This window comes from Pavona decussata, unplaced genomic scaffold, assembly GCF_977016875.1.
Source record: "Pavona decussata unplaced genomic scaffold, jaPavDecu1.1 SCAFFOLD_737, whole genome shotgun sequence".
Classification (NCBI taxonomy): Eukaryota; Metazoa; Cnidaria; class Anthozoa; order Scleractinia; family Agariciidae; genus Pavona; species Pavona decussata.
The window spans coordinates 75,001-92,455 of record NW_028145908.1 but is presented as its reverse complement, the minus strand read 5'-3'; the positions used below and the strand labels follow the sequence as shown (position 1 = coordinate 92,455).

Sequence of the window (17,455 nt, the reverse complement as noted above, 5' to 3'; positions counted from 1 at the left end):
CCCCACATGACCTGAATAAAAACTTTCCTGCGTAATGCTGTAAACTGTTGCTGTGGTTGTGAGTGCAACTGTCGAACCTTTGTAGAAAACTGAAATTTATTTATCAGAATTAATTACTAACTTTTTGTTTTCGCACAACAACAAATCAAAAGTTGATAACCACTCTAAAGAATACCCTTTTACCACCCAAAGCAAAAAAGCGGAGAATTTATTCAACAACTGTAAAAAAAATTATCTGTTTAGAATAGTTTTCGGCTCCGAAATACTTTTTTTCGTTTTTTTTTCTTTCTTTTTTTTCACAAACGCGAAATGACACTTCAAACTATCGCAAAACCCGCAACTTGTCTGGGATTTGGTCCCCAGGCCTCTCCCGTTGCATTGTCGAGTCTCTCAGAACGATATTAGGGACTGGCAACTACTGTGTAACCACATTTGGCGCCATTTGGCAAACGTCGGCTGTTTTGGTTGAATTTGGTCGAGTTTTGAGACTTTTTCTTACGCTTCACGAATCCAAAGCGGTGATTTAAAGATAGTGGCTGGAAGAGATGATTCTGTGCTCGACATTGACTCAGGAAAAGGTGAAAATAATGGAGAATTTCGATTTGCTGACGAAGATGATTTTCCCCTACTGAAGCTAGCAATTATGGACCATGTGGTTTGTGAATGAATACGAAAATACATGTATATGTGACAGTGAGGTAAGAACTTTATTAAAATCCTGTTAAATAATACATGTTACCTTGTGGCTGTGTGAGCATTATATGAGCTTATATGAACATTTTCATCTGATTTATTCGGCCTTCTAAATTCTAATTTTGAATTTCAAATAGCAATTAAACAGGTAATCTGAGTTGTATTCTCCAAAAATATAAGTCTTAATGCATGCCTTGATATTTACCATCTTTCTCGGAGATTAATTAATATATTAGAGGTGACTGATTTTGCGAGAGAAATCAAAAGGTAATTTTTTTGTGCAGAGCTACACTGTAAGTGATTTCAAAGTACTATGAAATTTGCATAATTGTACAATTTATGACTATACAATAACAATAACAATAACAATTATTTATTATTGAAGAAAACACTTAACAAATTGTGCTCACAATTAGTCGGGTTATTTTGAGGTGGGCAACATTTGTAAATGTTTACAACATTTAATAAGTAAATAAAAAAGAAATGATGATAACACTTTTAAAACACTTTTGTCACTGCCAGGAAAGATTAGATTTCCTAACCAAGTTTCAAAAGCTGCAATTCTTCACTTGTGAATTTTCATGTTAGCAAATTATATCCAGTTTTCGAAAGAAAAGGCTGCATGGCCTTTGCAGATTTAACTATGAAAAGAGAAAGCCTTTAGGAAGATTCAACAGCTTAAATGTGTGACAGTTGCACTAACTCATGTAAATTCACAATCACAACAAAATAATTTATTTAGTGTTCAGACCATGTGAGGACTCTGAATACCAGGTTGATATAATTATCTAGTCACGTCTGACTTGGCTGTCCATCATCATCATCATTTGGTCCTTTTCCCTTTAAGGGAAATGGGGCCTTGCATTCTTTCTCTCCAAGTGTCACGGTTTCTGGCACAGTTACTTGCTTCCGTCCATCCGTTGAACCCAAGTTCTCCTCTTTCCTTCTCAACTGTTCTTCTCCATGTCTCTTTGGGTCTACCTCTCCTACGTTTTCCCTCTGGTGTCCAGGTTAGAGCTATTCTTGGGTTCTCATTTGCCTTCATCCTTAGTATATGCCCGATCATTTTCCAGCGTCTTCGCTTTATCTGATGGGAGATCTCCTCCATATTCGTCTTTGATCTTATCTCTTCATTGGATACTTTCATGGGCCAGTAAATTTTCAGAATGCGTCGTATGCTCTTGTGGAGGAAGACATTAAGCTTTGTTCTCGTCGCTTTTGATTATTCGCCAAGTTTCGCAACCATAGAGGTCCATGGTGAAATCTAATTTGGCATGTTTGATTGTAAATTTGTGCCATTTTTGACTCATGAATGCAGGCATGTGCAAGAACAAGTTATCGTGATCTGGGGATTTTCACTTGGTCGGCGGGTTGTTAACTTTCATGAATGCACAGTAAATGAGTTATCATAATGTAGGGAAATTTTACTCGGACATTGGTCCGAAAATTTTCCAATTTTGAGATGTTGAAAACGGTGAATCAAAAGAGGAACTTCTAAGGAATGGTTAACAGCTTTAACAGGGGAAAATCATGCATTAACGGCAAAGACATTTTTCTTCGATTTGTGGCGTTATCAACCTGATGAGCAGGTGGATCTCAAATCAACTTTTAATCTGCGGACTTTGGTAACGTTCAAGTGCTTCTAGGAATATAACACACAAATAATATTATTACAGGTTTGAATGTGAGTTTGTACTGAAATACTATTCTAATAGACTGATTTTTCATTTTCTGAACAGTTCTTGCAAAATGTTTGAAAAACATGCTCTGATAAATTCGCTTCAAAATTGACTTCAAATTGCTTGCAAGGTGTCTCGCCGCGAAAATTATACACTTTTGCTCTTAGGGCTACAATGCATAACAAGTTAAGACCTATCTGAGTAAATTTTTGTTTATTAAGGAAAGCTTTTTGTATGTTTCCTATTTTTATTGAGGAAACTTGGCAACTAGGAATAATGTTGTGTAAACAAGGGCAGCACTAAAAGCCAGAATCAGGAAAACAGTAACTGGAAAGGAAAATCCGGAATCCGGAATCGGAAACTACAATATGAAAATAAAACATTTACTGCTAGTGAAAAAGTGAATGTTTAGTTCAAAGTAACGTCCTTGTCAAATGTAAATTTGATATTTTTCGATAGGTGACACCAAAGAATAAAACTTATTAATTAAGTCATTATTTCCTGCCAATGAAAAGTAAGTGTTTCTCACGGGTTTAAAACTGATCGCCCATGAACTAAAGAAAACTAATTTCATAGTCTATAAGTCACCTCTATGTTTTGCTTTGAAACTCTATTAAGACTCTATCAAAACAGGTTGAAGCGGGGTGTCCGGAAAATAGACGAAACAAAAGAGGCAGAAGATATGCATTCACGCAACTAACCACCTCTTAATTGGAAAGTCCGCCATCTGTACGGTGTGAAGCAATTTGTGTTGTCTCCAAGTCACCTCTATGTTGTCTCTCTCTGTCCCATAGGACATTGCTTCCTTTATAAAGAGTCCTTTCGTTTATGCCAACAAGTGATATGAGTTTTTTATTCTGTATTTTTTACCCCAAGTTATGTATTTCGGCATTAAATATTCCTAACCGTATTCATTATAGTTTCTGATTCTGCATTCCGGATTCCGGTTTCTGTTTTCTGGATTATGGCTTTTATAATTTTAGTGCTGCCCTGTAAACAAACACATGTCCTCGCAAGCAAATTCACCCAAGTTATGCGAGAATGGAATTTCATCTAACATTTTGAAACTTTTAGACCTTTACATGTATTTTGTTTAGTAAATTGTATTAATTGATTAGACATTCTAGCTATTCTAGACTAACAGGGTACTGTTTCTTTACGACTTGCAAGTTGTGTAAATACTAATGTTTATTTATTACCAGTATGCTAATTTGTTGAATTGCTGGACTAACATGTACCGCGTTACCACTATCCTCTTCCGCATTCACGAGTTAGCTCACAGTTGATTTTTTATAGATCTATTCTTTGTGTTCCCTGTGGCCTAATCATAATTAATGTCCTTGATTAATTGAATAATGTGCTCTGTTCAGTCAAGCCCTCAACCTGGAAATGACTCACAGGCCCAGTCACTTGGAAGCATGCATGTGGGGCTTATTAAGAAGCATGCTGGTTCTTTTTCTTCTGCTATTCTCTACATGTATAAAGAAATGTGTTCTAAACAATCATCTTTACACACTCATATCTACATGTACTGCTGTGGTTTATATTGGCAGTTAACCCACTTGTCTCATTCAAAGATAAAGAAAAAAAATGAAATTATTCTTATGATCACCTGTACTGGGTTTTTAACTAACTGCGAGCCAGTGAGGGATGCAAGCCGAGAAAGCTTGTTTTATAAGTCTCATGAGTTGAGTTATCAGTTAGGTATTTTTTTTATTTTATTTATTTATTTGACTTCGCCTTCAAACTTAAGACTATAAACAGAACATAACAACATGAAACAGAAAATAAACGATTACTGGGTTAAGGCAGGGTGACCACAACAGCTAGCGCCAATTACTGTGGGCCCAAAGCACTGAAAATAGCAATTAAGGTTAAGCACTCAATTGAACATGTAGGGTTAAGTGCTGACAACTTTGATTAAGGTTAAGCACTCATTGTATTGATTGGAGTTTAAAGCATTGACTGTAGTGATAAGCATTAGCTAAAGATTAAAATAATAATGTATTTCTCTATATATGTAAGTTTAGGTTTGCCATTGCCTTGACCCACAGTTCACATGCCTCGTATATTTGTAAAACTCAACTGGACTTAAGTCTGGTATGTCCTTATGGGTATCTTCCTTTTCTTGTTTATGGCATCACCTTTAATAAAAGAGCAAGTACTATCAGACCACAATAATTATTATGAGATTACATCACAAAGACAAATAATGGCTTTAAGAGATAAAGCTTTGTTTAGAAGAGTACAATCATGTAAGTGCATTTTGATCTGTGGCAAAAAGACAGTCTTGGCAAGAGGATTGGTAGTAAGAGGAATTTATTGGCGGAAATTTGCAACCTCGTTCGCAGGGTCTTTCCTCTTCACGTCCCAGGGAGCGAGAGAGGGGAGACCCTGGTTGGTACAATCATGTAAGTGCATTTTGATCTGTGGCAAAAAGACAGTCTTGGCAAGAGGATTGGTAGTAAGAGGAATTTATTGGCGGAAATTTGCAACCTCGTTCGCAGGGTCTTTCCTCTTCACGTCCCAGGGAGCGAGAGAGGGGAGACCCTGGTTGGGGCTGGTCACGTGTCTCCCAGAGAAAAATTAGACCCAGGGAGGAGTCCTTCACTTGCTATTTTTTGTCAAGATTTATTGTCCACTCCGAAACAAGACTTCCGCTTTGCTGTGCGAAGCCCACGCGAAACTCATTCAACTGGCTATGTTTTTCAGTAGTCTTCATTTTGCGAGCCATTGTAGCATTAATCTGAAAGCTTAACAAAGTCCGTTGTCTCAAAGCGCTGTACTTTGGAAAATCACTGTGTATACATGACAAAATTAACCGTGGACAAACAGCGCCTTCCCCTTCAATTCATGGAGTTGTAATCGTGGTTTATTCTAGCTTTGAATGTGCTGATGAAAGATCAGATCTGAAAAACTAAGGAAGGAAACTTGAAAGGAATCGGGCCTATGTCTAACTGTTCTGAAAGGACATTCCGCAGCAATTATGCTGCTAACAGAGCGTTTCTTTCTGGAAAATATTTTAGCATAAGCACAGTCGTTCGGTATTTAGCGTCGTTGGTTTGTTTACGTCCCCTTTTCTCTCGGACGTAAACAAACCAACAATGCAAAATACTAGAGACGCGAACGACCACGCACATGCTAAAAGATTTGCAAGAAAGAAACGTTCTGTTAGCAGGGTTGCAACAACAAACAATACACAGGAAATAGCACATATGCAGAACACTTTCGGAAGGAGGATGTACGGTATAACAACATGTAGATGGTAAATATTTCACGGATCTTTTTAATGAACAAAGAAAACACTTTTGAAACACCGTAATTGTTGTAAAACAATAACGAAATAACCTTTGTTCCAGTTGATGGTGTTAATTTAGTCTGCAGCTACAACGGCTCCGCGATACATTTCCGGTCACGTTTGACTCTTTCCTGGCCGTCAAATGCGGCGCGGAGGATGACTCCTCGATGCACCGCTTGACCTTAACAATGCCTGACTTTCAGAGATCATGGACTTGACGACTCTAAAAGTAGATGTGGCAAAAATTCACTTTGTGGAAGTGCTTGGCCATAAAGCTCCTCGGCTACCACCAGAAGTAGTTGATTCCCTTTGCTGTAAAGATTTCGCCAATGACTTGTGACTTGTATCTCCAACTGCTTTACAATGTCGATAGCAGCTCACATTCACAGATTCCCTCCCTTTATATACCTTTTTAGGGGTTTCTGAATGACCACTTGACATGACCTTTGAAACACACGCGAATCGCAAGTTGACTTGACTGGGGCATGTTTTCCCATATCCGGTACACTTAGTATAGGCAAACTGACACTCAACCACCCCTCTCTCCAGTCATTTATTTGTAATCTCCCAGATTCTGGGAGACACGTGACCAGCCCCAACCACGGTCTCTCCTCTCTCGCTCCATGGGACGTGAAGAGGAGAGGCCCTGGGAACGAGGTTGGGAAATTTCATGCCTTGGGAAAAATAAAGAGGTCTAGGAAAAAATGTGCTCAAAGCATATATTCAAGCTAATTATTGTTCTTGAATATTCAGACCTTAAAGTTTTGTGCCATTCTTACATGTACTATTAATAATTGTAATAGTTTACATGTACTTCAAATCAGTGTTTGATTTTAACTAGTCCAGTAGCTCATCTAATTAAATGTCTTTTTTCAGACTCCCAGATGGCTGTAAGAAGTATAGGACTTTCTAAACCAGTGAGTAGGATACATATTGGGCATGTATATACATGTACATACTTGTACTTTTGTCTAAAAACATTGACTGCATTACTTGCAATCGAACGTTAAAATTTCGATTGTTTAATTTTCGGACACTTTTTCCCTCATTTCGGACAATTTTCGGACAAACATTTCGGACACTGCGCTGAAACATGCCCAAAGTAAATTTACGACTAAAAAACATGAATTAGACTGAAATAAAATCTTTGAAAATGATAGTTTTACTGTATCTTCAAGGTTTTACAGCCGGATACACCAACGAGAAAATAACACAAACTCAATCAAGCTTATGACTCAAGCAGTGTCTCAAATGCTTACCTTTCCAGTGATAAAAAGAACGACTGAGCAAAGCCGCCTAATCCGAATTCTAAACATATCATGTACATTGGCTTTGAATATGTGATGCTCTCGCCCAGAAAGTACTTTTAAAGTTTTATACTATACTGTAAAAAATTTCGGACGCTTTAAATTTCGGACGTTTAAAAATTTCGGATGGTTTTATTTTCGGACACTATTTTTGTCCGAAATTAAAATCGTCCGAAATTTTTTGCAAGTAATATACTATCAAACTGTTTCTGACAATGCACTTGGGTAACCTCAGCAAGCTTCATTGATAATATACTGCATAAATTACATGTATGTAAACTGCTGAAAATCCCGGCAGCTTTATAATAATATTATTTACTAACAGTGAAGAGAACTTTAACTCAGTGTTTTCAATAACTGTATTTAATATTCATTAATTAGATCATGTAAAGTATTTGTGTTTGAAAATGTCTTAGGTTATTTCTTTGACCAATCGCAATACTGGCTGTAAGTATTGATATTTAATTTACATTATTATTACCAGGAGGAAATTCAAGTTCAGATTGCAGTTTTTGCATCAAGGGCAGTTGCCGGACAAGTGTGGTACCTGCGGATTGTGGTAATGAGACATGATCGAGATGATGCTACCTTTAAGGTAATTTTGTGCTTCCTGTTGGACTCATGGTTTGACTAATTGTCTTACAACCAGAGGATTGAAGAGTCAGTGGTCACATCTAGATTCAGTATTGTGTTGTCGTGTTGCTTCCTTTTCACTTCACATTTAGTTTTTCTCTTCCTTAGTGAAGAATACTTCAGTTGGTTTGCAGCTCAAAGTGTTTTGTTACCCCGGCAATGTTCAGTTTTAAAACAGCTGGTCCTACATGTAGTTGTTCAAAGGGTGGATAATTTTATCCACTGGATAGTTCTGGCAGATACTGTAAAATGTGTGCAAGATTTTCATGATAGTCCTACATGTATAATTTGTGAATAGTCTTAGAGTAGAAGCATATGTCAAATTTAAGAATGGGATTGCGTGGAAAACTTTGCAAAAGAATTGGTTGGAGTATATTTGCTCTGCTGGATAGCAACTTATCCAGTGGATAAAGTTATCCGTTCTTTGAACAACTGGGGCCAGGGCAGTAAATCCTGTGTTTAAGACTAGCATGCCATCTATTGTGATTTAAAGCACAAGATATTGCATTCTTGAGTCCTGAATTGGGGGGCCCACTAAACATTGTGTGGTTATTGTAAGTTATAAAGACGAATTTGTGGTTTAGGACTGCTGTTGATGTGCAAGGTAATTAAGCTGAAAGGAAGTGTAAACTTGTATGGTAACCCCTGTTTTCGAATTGGTAGACTAATTAATAAAGTGCTTTTATTGATGAAAATTTAAGTTCTATCCATGGCCGTGGAACAATTCCTTTAGTGCGTTTTAGTCATTCTTTTAAAAATCTCTGATCAATGGGCACATACAGGACTTCATTTTTACAACATGGTAGGAAATCAAGGCAATTAATTAACAAACTTTGTAAAATTTTACAGACTATATGTCTCATGAAGTATAGAATCTTGAAGTTAAAACTATGAAATTGATTAGAAGGAAAAGAAAATTTTGAGAGTGGGAGACTTCAATACATTAATTTAACCTGATTTTCTGGTCATTTTTTATAGACTGTGAAGGATCGAGAAATTGCCAGCAAGTATCACTTGTTACAGACTTTCCCATTCAGTATCTCCTCAGACATTGCCATCTCACTGAAACATCAATGCCCTGAACATTTTAAACTTACGACTGAAAATTACCAAGTGAGTTAAATAGAATTGTGTATGTAGTCACATGTACTAACTTATATTGTTATTATTTTTAGCTTTTTGTATCATTTCTAACGTTGGTGTGATGTCTAACGACCTAACGGACAAAACTGAATGTAGTTGTAAACTAATGTAAATTTGCAGCAGGGTGTACAGTCAAAATATTGCATCACACAGTCATACTCTTTAGAGTTATGTTGTACCTGAGGGTGTTGGCCAGGAATGAAATAATCTTTGCCTGATGGTCACCGTGGTCAAATACTCAGCAACAGAAAATGTAGAAAATTACTTGAAAAAAAAAATTCAGCTTGCTTTTGCCCTTTCACTCTACTCTGAAGCATATAAGCCACAGCAGCCCACTGACGGTTGGTTTCTGCAACCAAGACTCTTGTGGGAAACAACAACAATGATGTTTATTAACAAATAACAGCTGGTGATAGGTAGATTTTGACTGATTTTCAAAATTAGTTACTATTTTTCCTACATTTCTATCAACAGGAGGTTGACTATACCATCATTCAAAATCTCTTGCATGGTTTTTGGTTTGGGATTGAGTTCCATTTGGAACACTTGGGCAGTGAAGCCGACCAGTTTGTGGGTAATGTCTGTGTGGAACCCAAAAATTTCCCTTTGGATGTAGAATGTCCAATAAACAAGAAATTCAATCTTGGCATCTCAGAAGAGTTTGAGTTGAAGGTAAGTTATTGGTAAAAGTGATTGATGAGTGATGTGAATGGCTGTATTTCATTTTAGAGGTGTAGGGCCATAGTGTTTAGTGTGTTGGTCAGTGGTTCAAGGCTGAGCATCTGCTGATCTGAAGTCTTCTAAGACCAGAAACTGAATTTTGGAAAAATTGAAATCCAGAGGTCCCTGGTTTAAAGTCCTGCTCTGGATGTTAGCTGGAGTTGTTCCTCAGTAGCTCCAAGTTTAACTCATTTGCCAGGCTTGTAAATAACCAGCTGATGGACCTGCCTCCTTCCAGTTGGGATTTGTTGATCATGTTATTGTTCAATTAAATTTAGATCATTATTTCTTTGTGAACGTTTAATGCTCAGCCTCACTGGAGCACTTGTGCTATAATCACAATCTGCTACCCAGAGTCCTCAGGCTTTTTGGTCAGCAGGTGGGCACCAGGAGAGACTCTGGGGACATCAAAAAAATTAAAATTTTTTGATTGTCTTTTTTCCTTAATGGTTTCCATTGTTTTACCGCAGAAATCCTGCGGTAATAAAATTCGATGTCCCCAGAGTCTCTCCTGGTGACTAACCGCTTGCCAAAGAGCCTGAGGACTCTGGGTGCGATGATTGCTATAATCACTGCTGAGGGTAATTAATACAGTTTATTACTGTTGTTGTTGTTGTTGTTATTATTATTATTGTTATTATTATTATTATTATTATTATTATTATTATTATTATTATTATTATTATTATTATTATTATTATTATTATTATTATTATTTTAACAGCACTATTTTACACTGCTAAAAAGAAAAAGAATTAAAACCAAATATTTTCGATTGATCAAGCTATCTTCAGGGTAAAAAGACTGTCCGCTACATGCACATTTTACAGTATGTGCTTCAGGTGATTCCTGATGGGAACAGTTTAGCTATCGTAAGAATGGACTTGTTTGTTCACACTGGGGCTCCAATTTGTTGGATCATTAAGCCTTCAATTATTCTGCGCTTGTGAAAAGATTTTGCCCTACAAAGGATTCACTAACTAAATGAATGGGTTGGATTCTCACGTACATGTAGAACTGGAGTTGGTGGTTTCAAATCTTGGTGTAAGCACCAACAAGGGTCTTTAACCCATTTCAGTCTTACAGTACATGTAGAACTGTTTTCTTTGCCATTTTGTGTGTGTGATGTACCATTTAAAAGGTCTTCATGAGTGAAATTTGTTTCTCATGTCAAGATAACTGAAGGAAGTCAGGTCTTTGACAGAAATACATGTAGTTCCAAACGTCAAAATGAAAAATTACAAAATTTCACTGATCGTTTCATGGGATAGATCTACCCCCAAATTGTAGCTTAATTTGCAGTTTTTAATGCATAGAAAGTTCTGTCCAGGAGATATTGTCAGAGTCTGTAAGTGCATCAAATTGAAACATTTGAAAAATTGTAGAAGTTGTAAACCACATCATAGATACCAGGGGGTACTATTTTTTTCTTTAACCCTCTCCCGCCCAAAAGTGCGATATGGCACAAGACGCAATAATGAGCACAATATTTGGTCAATTTGGGTGAAATTTGCACAACCAAAAGATCTTGGAAAGATCTACAAATTGAAGGCATAAAATCATGCCCCCCTCCTATATGAGACTTTATTTACCACCCCTCAAACTTTTGGATTTTCTTTTCCTTTGTACGTTAAGGGTCCAGCTGATATCTGACAACAAGCAATGCACTGAGAGCTGTACATTAAGCTATAGTTTAGGGGGATACCCAGTATATACAACGAATAGGGAAATTTTCAATGTTTTTCTTCTCTCGTTTTTGAGTTTTCTCACTCTAATATGTGACCTCCTCCATCTCTGTTGGTGTGATTTATAGCACACCCCAGAAAATACCTTTTAAATGGTATATGACATGTGGTCTCCCAGTTCATAGTTAGCAATTTAGAAAAATTTGACATTTCCCTCGGGCGGGAAAGGCTAGTGGGTTACCGGCAGGAAAGGGTTAACCCTATAAGTTGTTTGTCATGCCAACCGCAGGGGATGCGTCCCCCATCATGCCAAACAATGTGGTCGTGTTTTTGTTTTGTCTGCTTATTTATTGAACGTGGAATGGTAATATTGATGGTTGATATCCCTTTTGACACTAAGCCAATTAAAACCCTGTAATTACATTATCCAATGATCCAGTTTTTAATAATGATTATTATACAATGTGGTATTTCCTTAGCAGACTGATTCATCATCTCCTCGGAGCTGTGACCCTGCTGACTGGGATCCCCTTGAGTCTGGTATGCCCAGCAGGAAGGACACCACACTGTCCAGTGCAAGCAGTGGGGTCAGCATTTCTTCTGCAGTGTGCAATACGCATTTTAAGGTTAATTTGATTTGAAGATGTACATGTTCACATTAGCTTGTACATGTATAGAACAGAAGTGCTTAGGCCTTTTTCTCTCATTGAGGTTGTTTGTAAAATCCTTCAATTTGGGTGAATTTGCTGAATATCACAAATCGAACATTTCATGCTAGTTAGTACTGCTCAGCACTTTATAGTTTTGTCCACAGAAACTACCTTGAAGCATATAACACAAAGTGCTCAATAGCAATAACTTTACAACAGCACAAGTTACCCTCTTCAAGTTAACTGCGGTAGCTCATATAGGATGGGATAAATGAATGAATGAATGAATGAATAATTAAACAAATGGGAATTTCAGGGGAAATGCTGAGAGTGGCTATTCTGTCCATTGTTTCCTGATCTAATTGGAATCTGAAAACGTTGGTCTTTATGAAGGGCGGAAAACCCTAGGAGCAAGGGAAACAACTAGCAACAAACTCAACCCACATATGGTGTCAACTCTGGGAATCAAACCTGAGCCACACTGGTGGAAGGCGAGTGTTCTCACCATTGGGCCATCCATGTCCCCCCTTTATGTTACCTGCAAAAGGTGCTAAGTGCTTGTTTATATTTGTTAGGAAAGAAGGCCAAATAAATAAAAATGAGCAGTATGCTCAGACTCTTCAGGAGTTGGAGCGTGGAAGCCCCCCAGATGCAATACTTGGTAGTGAGCTGTTACAGACGCGTGAGACTGGAGACCAAGGGAATGAGCAGAGCTGGTTGGCACAGGTAAGATGGTTGACTGCTACATGCTCAAAAACTGCTTGTTTTATGCTTCATTTTCCGGTGGTGAAAACATCAATTTAAAATGTCAGAGTGGTGTTTCTAGTCTGCTATGTCTTCATCCCTATCTGAACAACTATTGATACACTTTAGTACTGCTTGATTCAAATGAATAGTCATGATCATAAGGGCTTCCTCCAGGGGATCCAAAGTTAGAAGCATTGTGTACAGCATAATGAAAAGGGTCTCAGGACAGTCCTGCTCAGTAGCTTTCATCTCAGTCACAGTGGTCACACTTCAGGGACTCATCCAAAAACTCAAAAGTTAGAACCACCGTGTACAGGTTGATAAACATCAATGTTAGTTTTTGATCTCACTGCCCGCGTTGGTTTTGACGATTTTCAGTTCGGTTTGACAGTTGACTGTCTGCTTCGAGTCTTGATTCACGACTCGATCCTGCATTCGCATGCGATTCTCGACTCTATCCTTTATACTCGATACTCATGCGATCCATTTCTTACAGGACGCCTCCCATCACGGCCTTACTATTGACAGCCTCGAGAGCCAAGCTGAGAAAAAGAAGAAAACGAAGGAGGAACACAGGCGGCTGCTTCAGGAGCGTAGAAGCCTCCTGCAGCAGCAGGATAGGGAAAAACAGGAAAGAGATGACCGCAAGCTTGCCGAGGAACTGGCCTACAATGACCTCAAGGCCGCGCGCCAGGCTGCCGGGTTTGTTTCCTGACCCCAGGTGCATTATGAAGCCATACCCCAGTGTGATCTACTGGGGGCCCCCATGAGGCTGGGGGGCTTCAGTAGCCAGGCCGGAAGTGACATCTCTGGAGAGCTCGATGCATTCAGCGGGCTAAGCAGCTTCCGTGGGTCTTGTGCGTCCCCATTGGCTAATAATGATGAGGTCATCGATGCATCAAAGATGACATCAGGCAATGGGGACATCCGGGTGCAGGAGTAAAGTGACGGCACCACTGTTCATTAAGCAGTCTTTTGTGTAACTGATTATTGGTCAAAACGTGTTTTTGTGTCCCATAGGCTAGATCAGGAAATCCAACCGAGTGGTTAAGTACGGGGTTTTTTGTTTTAGGCGTTTTATCGCTTTTTTTTTTTTTCTTTTTTTTTACCGTGTGTTTGATTAGGGCCAGTCTGACTGGATGTGTTTGACTTTCGTGTTGCAATTTTTTTAAAAATTTCATTTTCAGTGTCGGCCAGTGGTTTAGGCTTTCAATGAAAAATCCGTTCAGGTTTTTCAGGAAAATGAACGCTTAGGTCTAAATTTAATCTTTTGAGAAGGATCGTGTGAGATTTTTTTTTCTCTTTGTAGGCTGCGATAAAAAAAAAAAAAAAAAAAAAAAAAATCAGCCTTTTGGCTTCTCACGTCAAGGGAAACATGCCCTAGCTTTGCGTTGAGTTCATGTTTAAGATGTGACACGGCTAGGTCATCAGGTGTGCACGTGATCAATATTAAATGGAGTGACAAGCATTAGAACAAAAAACAAAACGTTACATGACGCTCCACCGAGTCTTAATTTCTAAAAAATTATGTTTGATGTGAATCAATTTGACAAGTTTTTTGGCTATTGGCTGTTTAAATGTTAGCCATTTGTGGATTCTCTTAATAGAGTTTTACAAATTCGGGGGAAAAAAGTCAGTGAAAATGGAAATCATTTGTCATTTTTTATTTTTGTGATGTGAGTTTTTCTCCTTGAAAGCCTCGCGGGTGCAAAAGTAGGAATTTGTTGTTCGAAGTCGTATACAGTGAAAGCATATTTGCTATAGTGTTGAATAAGTTAAGATATAAATTTTTGACGAAAGTTTTTCAAACGTTTTGTCGTTGAAGAATTTACTGGCCTCCAATCGAATTTGTGGTTTAGTCACTGTAACACAGTGTAACAGTAGTATGGCGTCTTCGTGCTTAGTTCTTCATTTGTTTGTCACGCAATGCTTCAGAAGCGTTTCGTGACAAAGGAAAGAACCTCGCGAAGGAGACCAGCAGTAGTATTCAATTTTGTAGGCGAAATATTTATGACTCTTAACTGACTTAAGGCATTCCTTTGTTCTTTCAAGAATTATTAGCAATCCCGTGACTAACGTGGTTTTATATATATCGTGATAAAATTTTTGTGATTTGACCACTTGACAATTTTTCGTGTCGTACTTAAGAATGGATGTGTTTCGTTTTTTTAGATTGAATTGGAATATTAAGCGAACAAAGCTGTAAAATAGAATTGTGAAGTTATATTTTTGGCTAGGTCAGCGATAAACTCAAACAATGCTTAGTTGTGTTAAATGTAATTATGGTGATGTAATCAAGTTACTTGCATTGCATTTTCGTTAGGAACGTTATTCAAGGTTGTCCAATTTTTGGCTTTGCTTTACGATATTATCGCTTTGTTTGTTTTTTGTTTTTTTTGATGTTTTTGCATTCGTGTTTGTCACTGTTTCAAGTAAATTCAATGTTTGTTTGTTTTTTTTTTTCGGTGTAATTTAATTTTGTTAGAAATAGGTTTTTAGCTTTATTCAATAGTTTACAAGAAAACATAATTTTTACTCAGGGTATATGCAACTCCTTGTCGAAAAGACCAATTATTTTGTATTTCTACGTAGAATACCATTGGTTTCTATTGGAGCATTTAGGCCAGAACAATCTTCCATCTAAAAATTAAGTGACCCGCAATGCTCAAATGTGTGTTCATATTTCATCATCAGCGGTTTGAATTTTTTTTTAATCTTTAAGAAAAATATCTGAGTGCTGGCGTATATAAATGTCTCGGCTCTTTTCTGTGTGTATGAAGGGAGCGGGTTTTTTTTTTAATTCTAAAAGGCGATTTATCAGCGATATTTAGCCGATAAAAATGTGTGTAAAATATTACAATCTACAGAGGTGAATAGATCGAGAAATTTTGGCGCCAAAAAAAGCTTTTCGCGGCATTCTGTATTTGGGCAACTCGTCATTTGCTTTTCGGCGTTGGCTTTCATTTGTCCGCAGGGAAGAGTGAGTGGTTGTTGTTTTGCAAGACAAGTCAATCTACGAGTGCGTTTGTCCCAATGAATGATTGAAAGCCAAACGACCTTGAAGCAGTGGATCTGTTGCGTGATTATATCCTTGATTTTAGTGCGTTAGATAATGAAGACGACTGGAAATAGCACACTGAAAAAAAAAAAAAAAACGAAAACTCACGTTGTCATATCAGTATATTTTATTGTACAATAATTAGTATCTTGTAACTCCCAGTAAGAGGTTAATAAAAATTGTAAATAAATTGTATCACTGTTTGAACAATTCTGTGATTTTTTTGTCGCTTATTCCCCGGACTATAGGTGATAGGCAGGTTCAAAGTCATTAGACCTAGAGGGGTTTGAATGTTCATCGATTCGTATCTCCACATTTCTCCTGGTTTCCCCGATGTAATCAACATTGCAAGAACAGTCCTCTTTTTAGACCACATGTGATCTGTGAATGTTTTTGTCTTTAAGGTTGAGGACGATGAAAATGTCTTTGAAACCCGTTTTATTGTATAATAGTTTTGCTTCACTTCCTTTTTGGTTTGGTTTTAATCTTTTAACTTTGTAGCCTTGTAAAATAGTTTTGTAATAAGGAAGTGGATATTATTATTATTATTATTATTATTATTATTATTATTATTATTACTGTTATTATTATTGTTATTATTATTATTATTATTATTATTATTAATGATGAATTATTCTAGAAAGTGACACAGACATACATGTACTCGCAAAAAAAAAAAAGAAATTCGAGTGCTCCTATCAGGAGTCAAACCCAAGGCCTTTCAATTACTAGTTCGGATGCTCTACCACTAACGTACAGGAGATTTGTTTTGTTTTTATTTTTCATTTATTTTATTTTATTTACCACACGTTCGACTTACCGCAATACCGCAAACCCCAATGTCCCCCTCCGATCGACTTGCGCGAATTTCACTGCAGTTGCACGGTGAAGAAATCATTGGTCTGAATCTTGTCAGATGTGACTCCTCTGCCTTTCTGCGCCCTATGCACAAAGTTAACAAACTAATCACCATATCTGCTAATTGTACATGCATTTCCGGTCAGCGAATGTTTTCTATCGTTTTGCGATAAGCCGCTGCCTGTTTGAATTTGGTAATTATAACTATCATGAAATGGAAATGCGGGCTCATATATAAGTCACAGGAACCGCGATCTTGGAGTTAAATTTCATCACAGTTTAGCGGGAACGAGACGAATAAGCGCGCCCTTTCGAAATAGTGATCGATCATGCCATGAAAAGAAAACCGTAAGATGCACAACACCAGGAAAAAAAGGAGAGGATTTCTAAGGTCTGCAAACAAAGGGATACCAGAGAAATGCGAAGACAATTTTTAAAAGAGAGAGGGACGCATTCTTCTGCTAAGGAATTGGCGCGTGTTTGTTATGTGAAATGGAAGGCATTGCATCGAGACAAATAAAGGGCCATGGACAGAACCAAGGTAAGGCCCGCTTATTTAAACGAAGGAGACTTAAGTTACAACAGAAGAGCGTTTGGTTAGAAAGTCACAATATTTAATCCAAGCCTGGCAAAAAGTCGACTAACATGATCATGCAGTGTACATCGCCAAGGTAATTGTCCAGGGGGTAAGCGTCATAACATTAGGGACCTTCAGATTTTACTACGAGTACGAGATTGAGTACGAGTACGATTTTTCAAATCTAGTTTGCGTGGTTCAAATAACTGCTTGTCGCACCAATCTTGTTTCTTAGGCCTCCTTCTGCGCTGATAAACAAAGGGAATTAGTGAGAGTTCTGGGGACGTTACTAGTCTGAAATTTGAAAGTCGCACTCGAACTCAATCTCGTACTCGTGCTCTGATCTGAAGGTCGTTACTGATAGTGGAGGAGTGCGGTCATGAGTGCGGTCCTTAAAATTGCATCAA

The 17,455-nt window shown here is 37.7% G+C and overlaps 2 protein-coding genes, 2 long non-coding RNA genes and 1 pseudogene across 6 annotated transcripts in view; 4 read left to right on the top strand and 1 right to left on the bottom strand.

Moving 5' to 3' along the window:
• The window catches only part of LOC146448944 (CUB and peptidase domain-containing protein 2-like), a 107,631-nt gene that overhangs the window by 69,558 nt on the left and 20,618 nt on the right, over window positions 1-17,455 (top strand). The gene's annotated exons all lie outside the window — the stretch shown is intronic.
• LOC146448945 (uncharacterized) overlaps window positions 1-17,455 on the top strand; it is an 81,709-nt pseudogene that overhangs the window by 48,054 nt on the left and 16,200 nt on the right.
• Window positions 419-15,736, top strand: LOC146448948 (uncharacterized). 3 transcript variants are annotated; one of them, XM_085102097.1, is made up of 8 exons: window positions 420-698; window positions 6,547-6,587; window positions 7,462-7,572; window positions 8,589-8,723; window positions 9,228-9,425; window positions 11,641-11,784; window positions 12,384-12,534; window positions 13,052-15,734. In XM_085102097.1, the coding sequence occupies exons 2-7, from the start codon at window positions 6,555-6,557 to the stop codon at window positions 12,402-12,404; spliced, it is 642 nt and encodes a 213-aa protein (XP_084958223.1). In that variant the 5' UTR covers window positions 420-698; window positions 6,547-6,554; the 3' UTR covers window positions 12,405-12,534; window positions 13,052-15,734. The 3 variants fall into 3 exon arrangements, with proteins under 3 accessions (XP_084958224.1, XP_084958223.1, XP_084958222.1); XM_085102096.1 differs by having other exon boundaries at window positions 422-698; window positions 11,638-11,784; window positions 13,052-15,733; XM_085102098.1 differs by lacking the exon at window positions 11,641-11,784 and having other exon boundaries at window positions 419-698; window positions 13,052-15,736.
• LOC146448947 (uncharacterized) lies at window positions 4,080-16,542 on the bottom strand. The gene is made up of 2 exons (XR_014860853.1): window positions 16,434-16,542; window positions 4,080-4,516 (listed from the first exon to the last, which is right to left on the bottom strand). It is a non-coding gene; the product is annotated as an uncharacterized LOC146448947 (long non-coding RNA).
• Window positions 16,687-17,455, top strand: part of LOC146448946 (uncharacterized) — a 14,741-nt gene continuing 13,972 nt past the window's right edge. Inside the window, exon 1 of the long non-coding RNA XR_014860846.1 lies at window positions 16,687-17,012. This is a non-coding gene — a long non-coding RNA (uncharacterized LOC146448946). The remainder of the gene's footprint in view (window positions 17,013-17,455) is intronic.

Coding starts and splice junctions, on each gene's coding strand:
- LOC146448948 (XM_085102096.1), top strand. CDS start 6,555: ATGGCTGTAAGAAGTATAGGACTTTCTAAACCA. Junction 7,573..8,588: donor GAGATGATGCTACCTTTAAG/GTAATTTTGTGC, acceptor CATTTTTTATAG/ACTGTGAAGGATCGAGAAAT. Junction 9,426..11,637: donor CAGAAGAGTTTGAGTTGAAG/GTAAGTTATTGG, acceptor GTATTTCCTTAG/CAGACTGATTCATCATCTCC.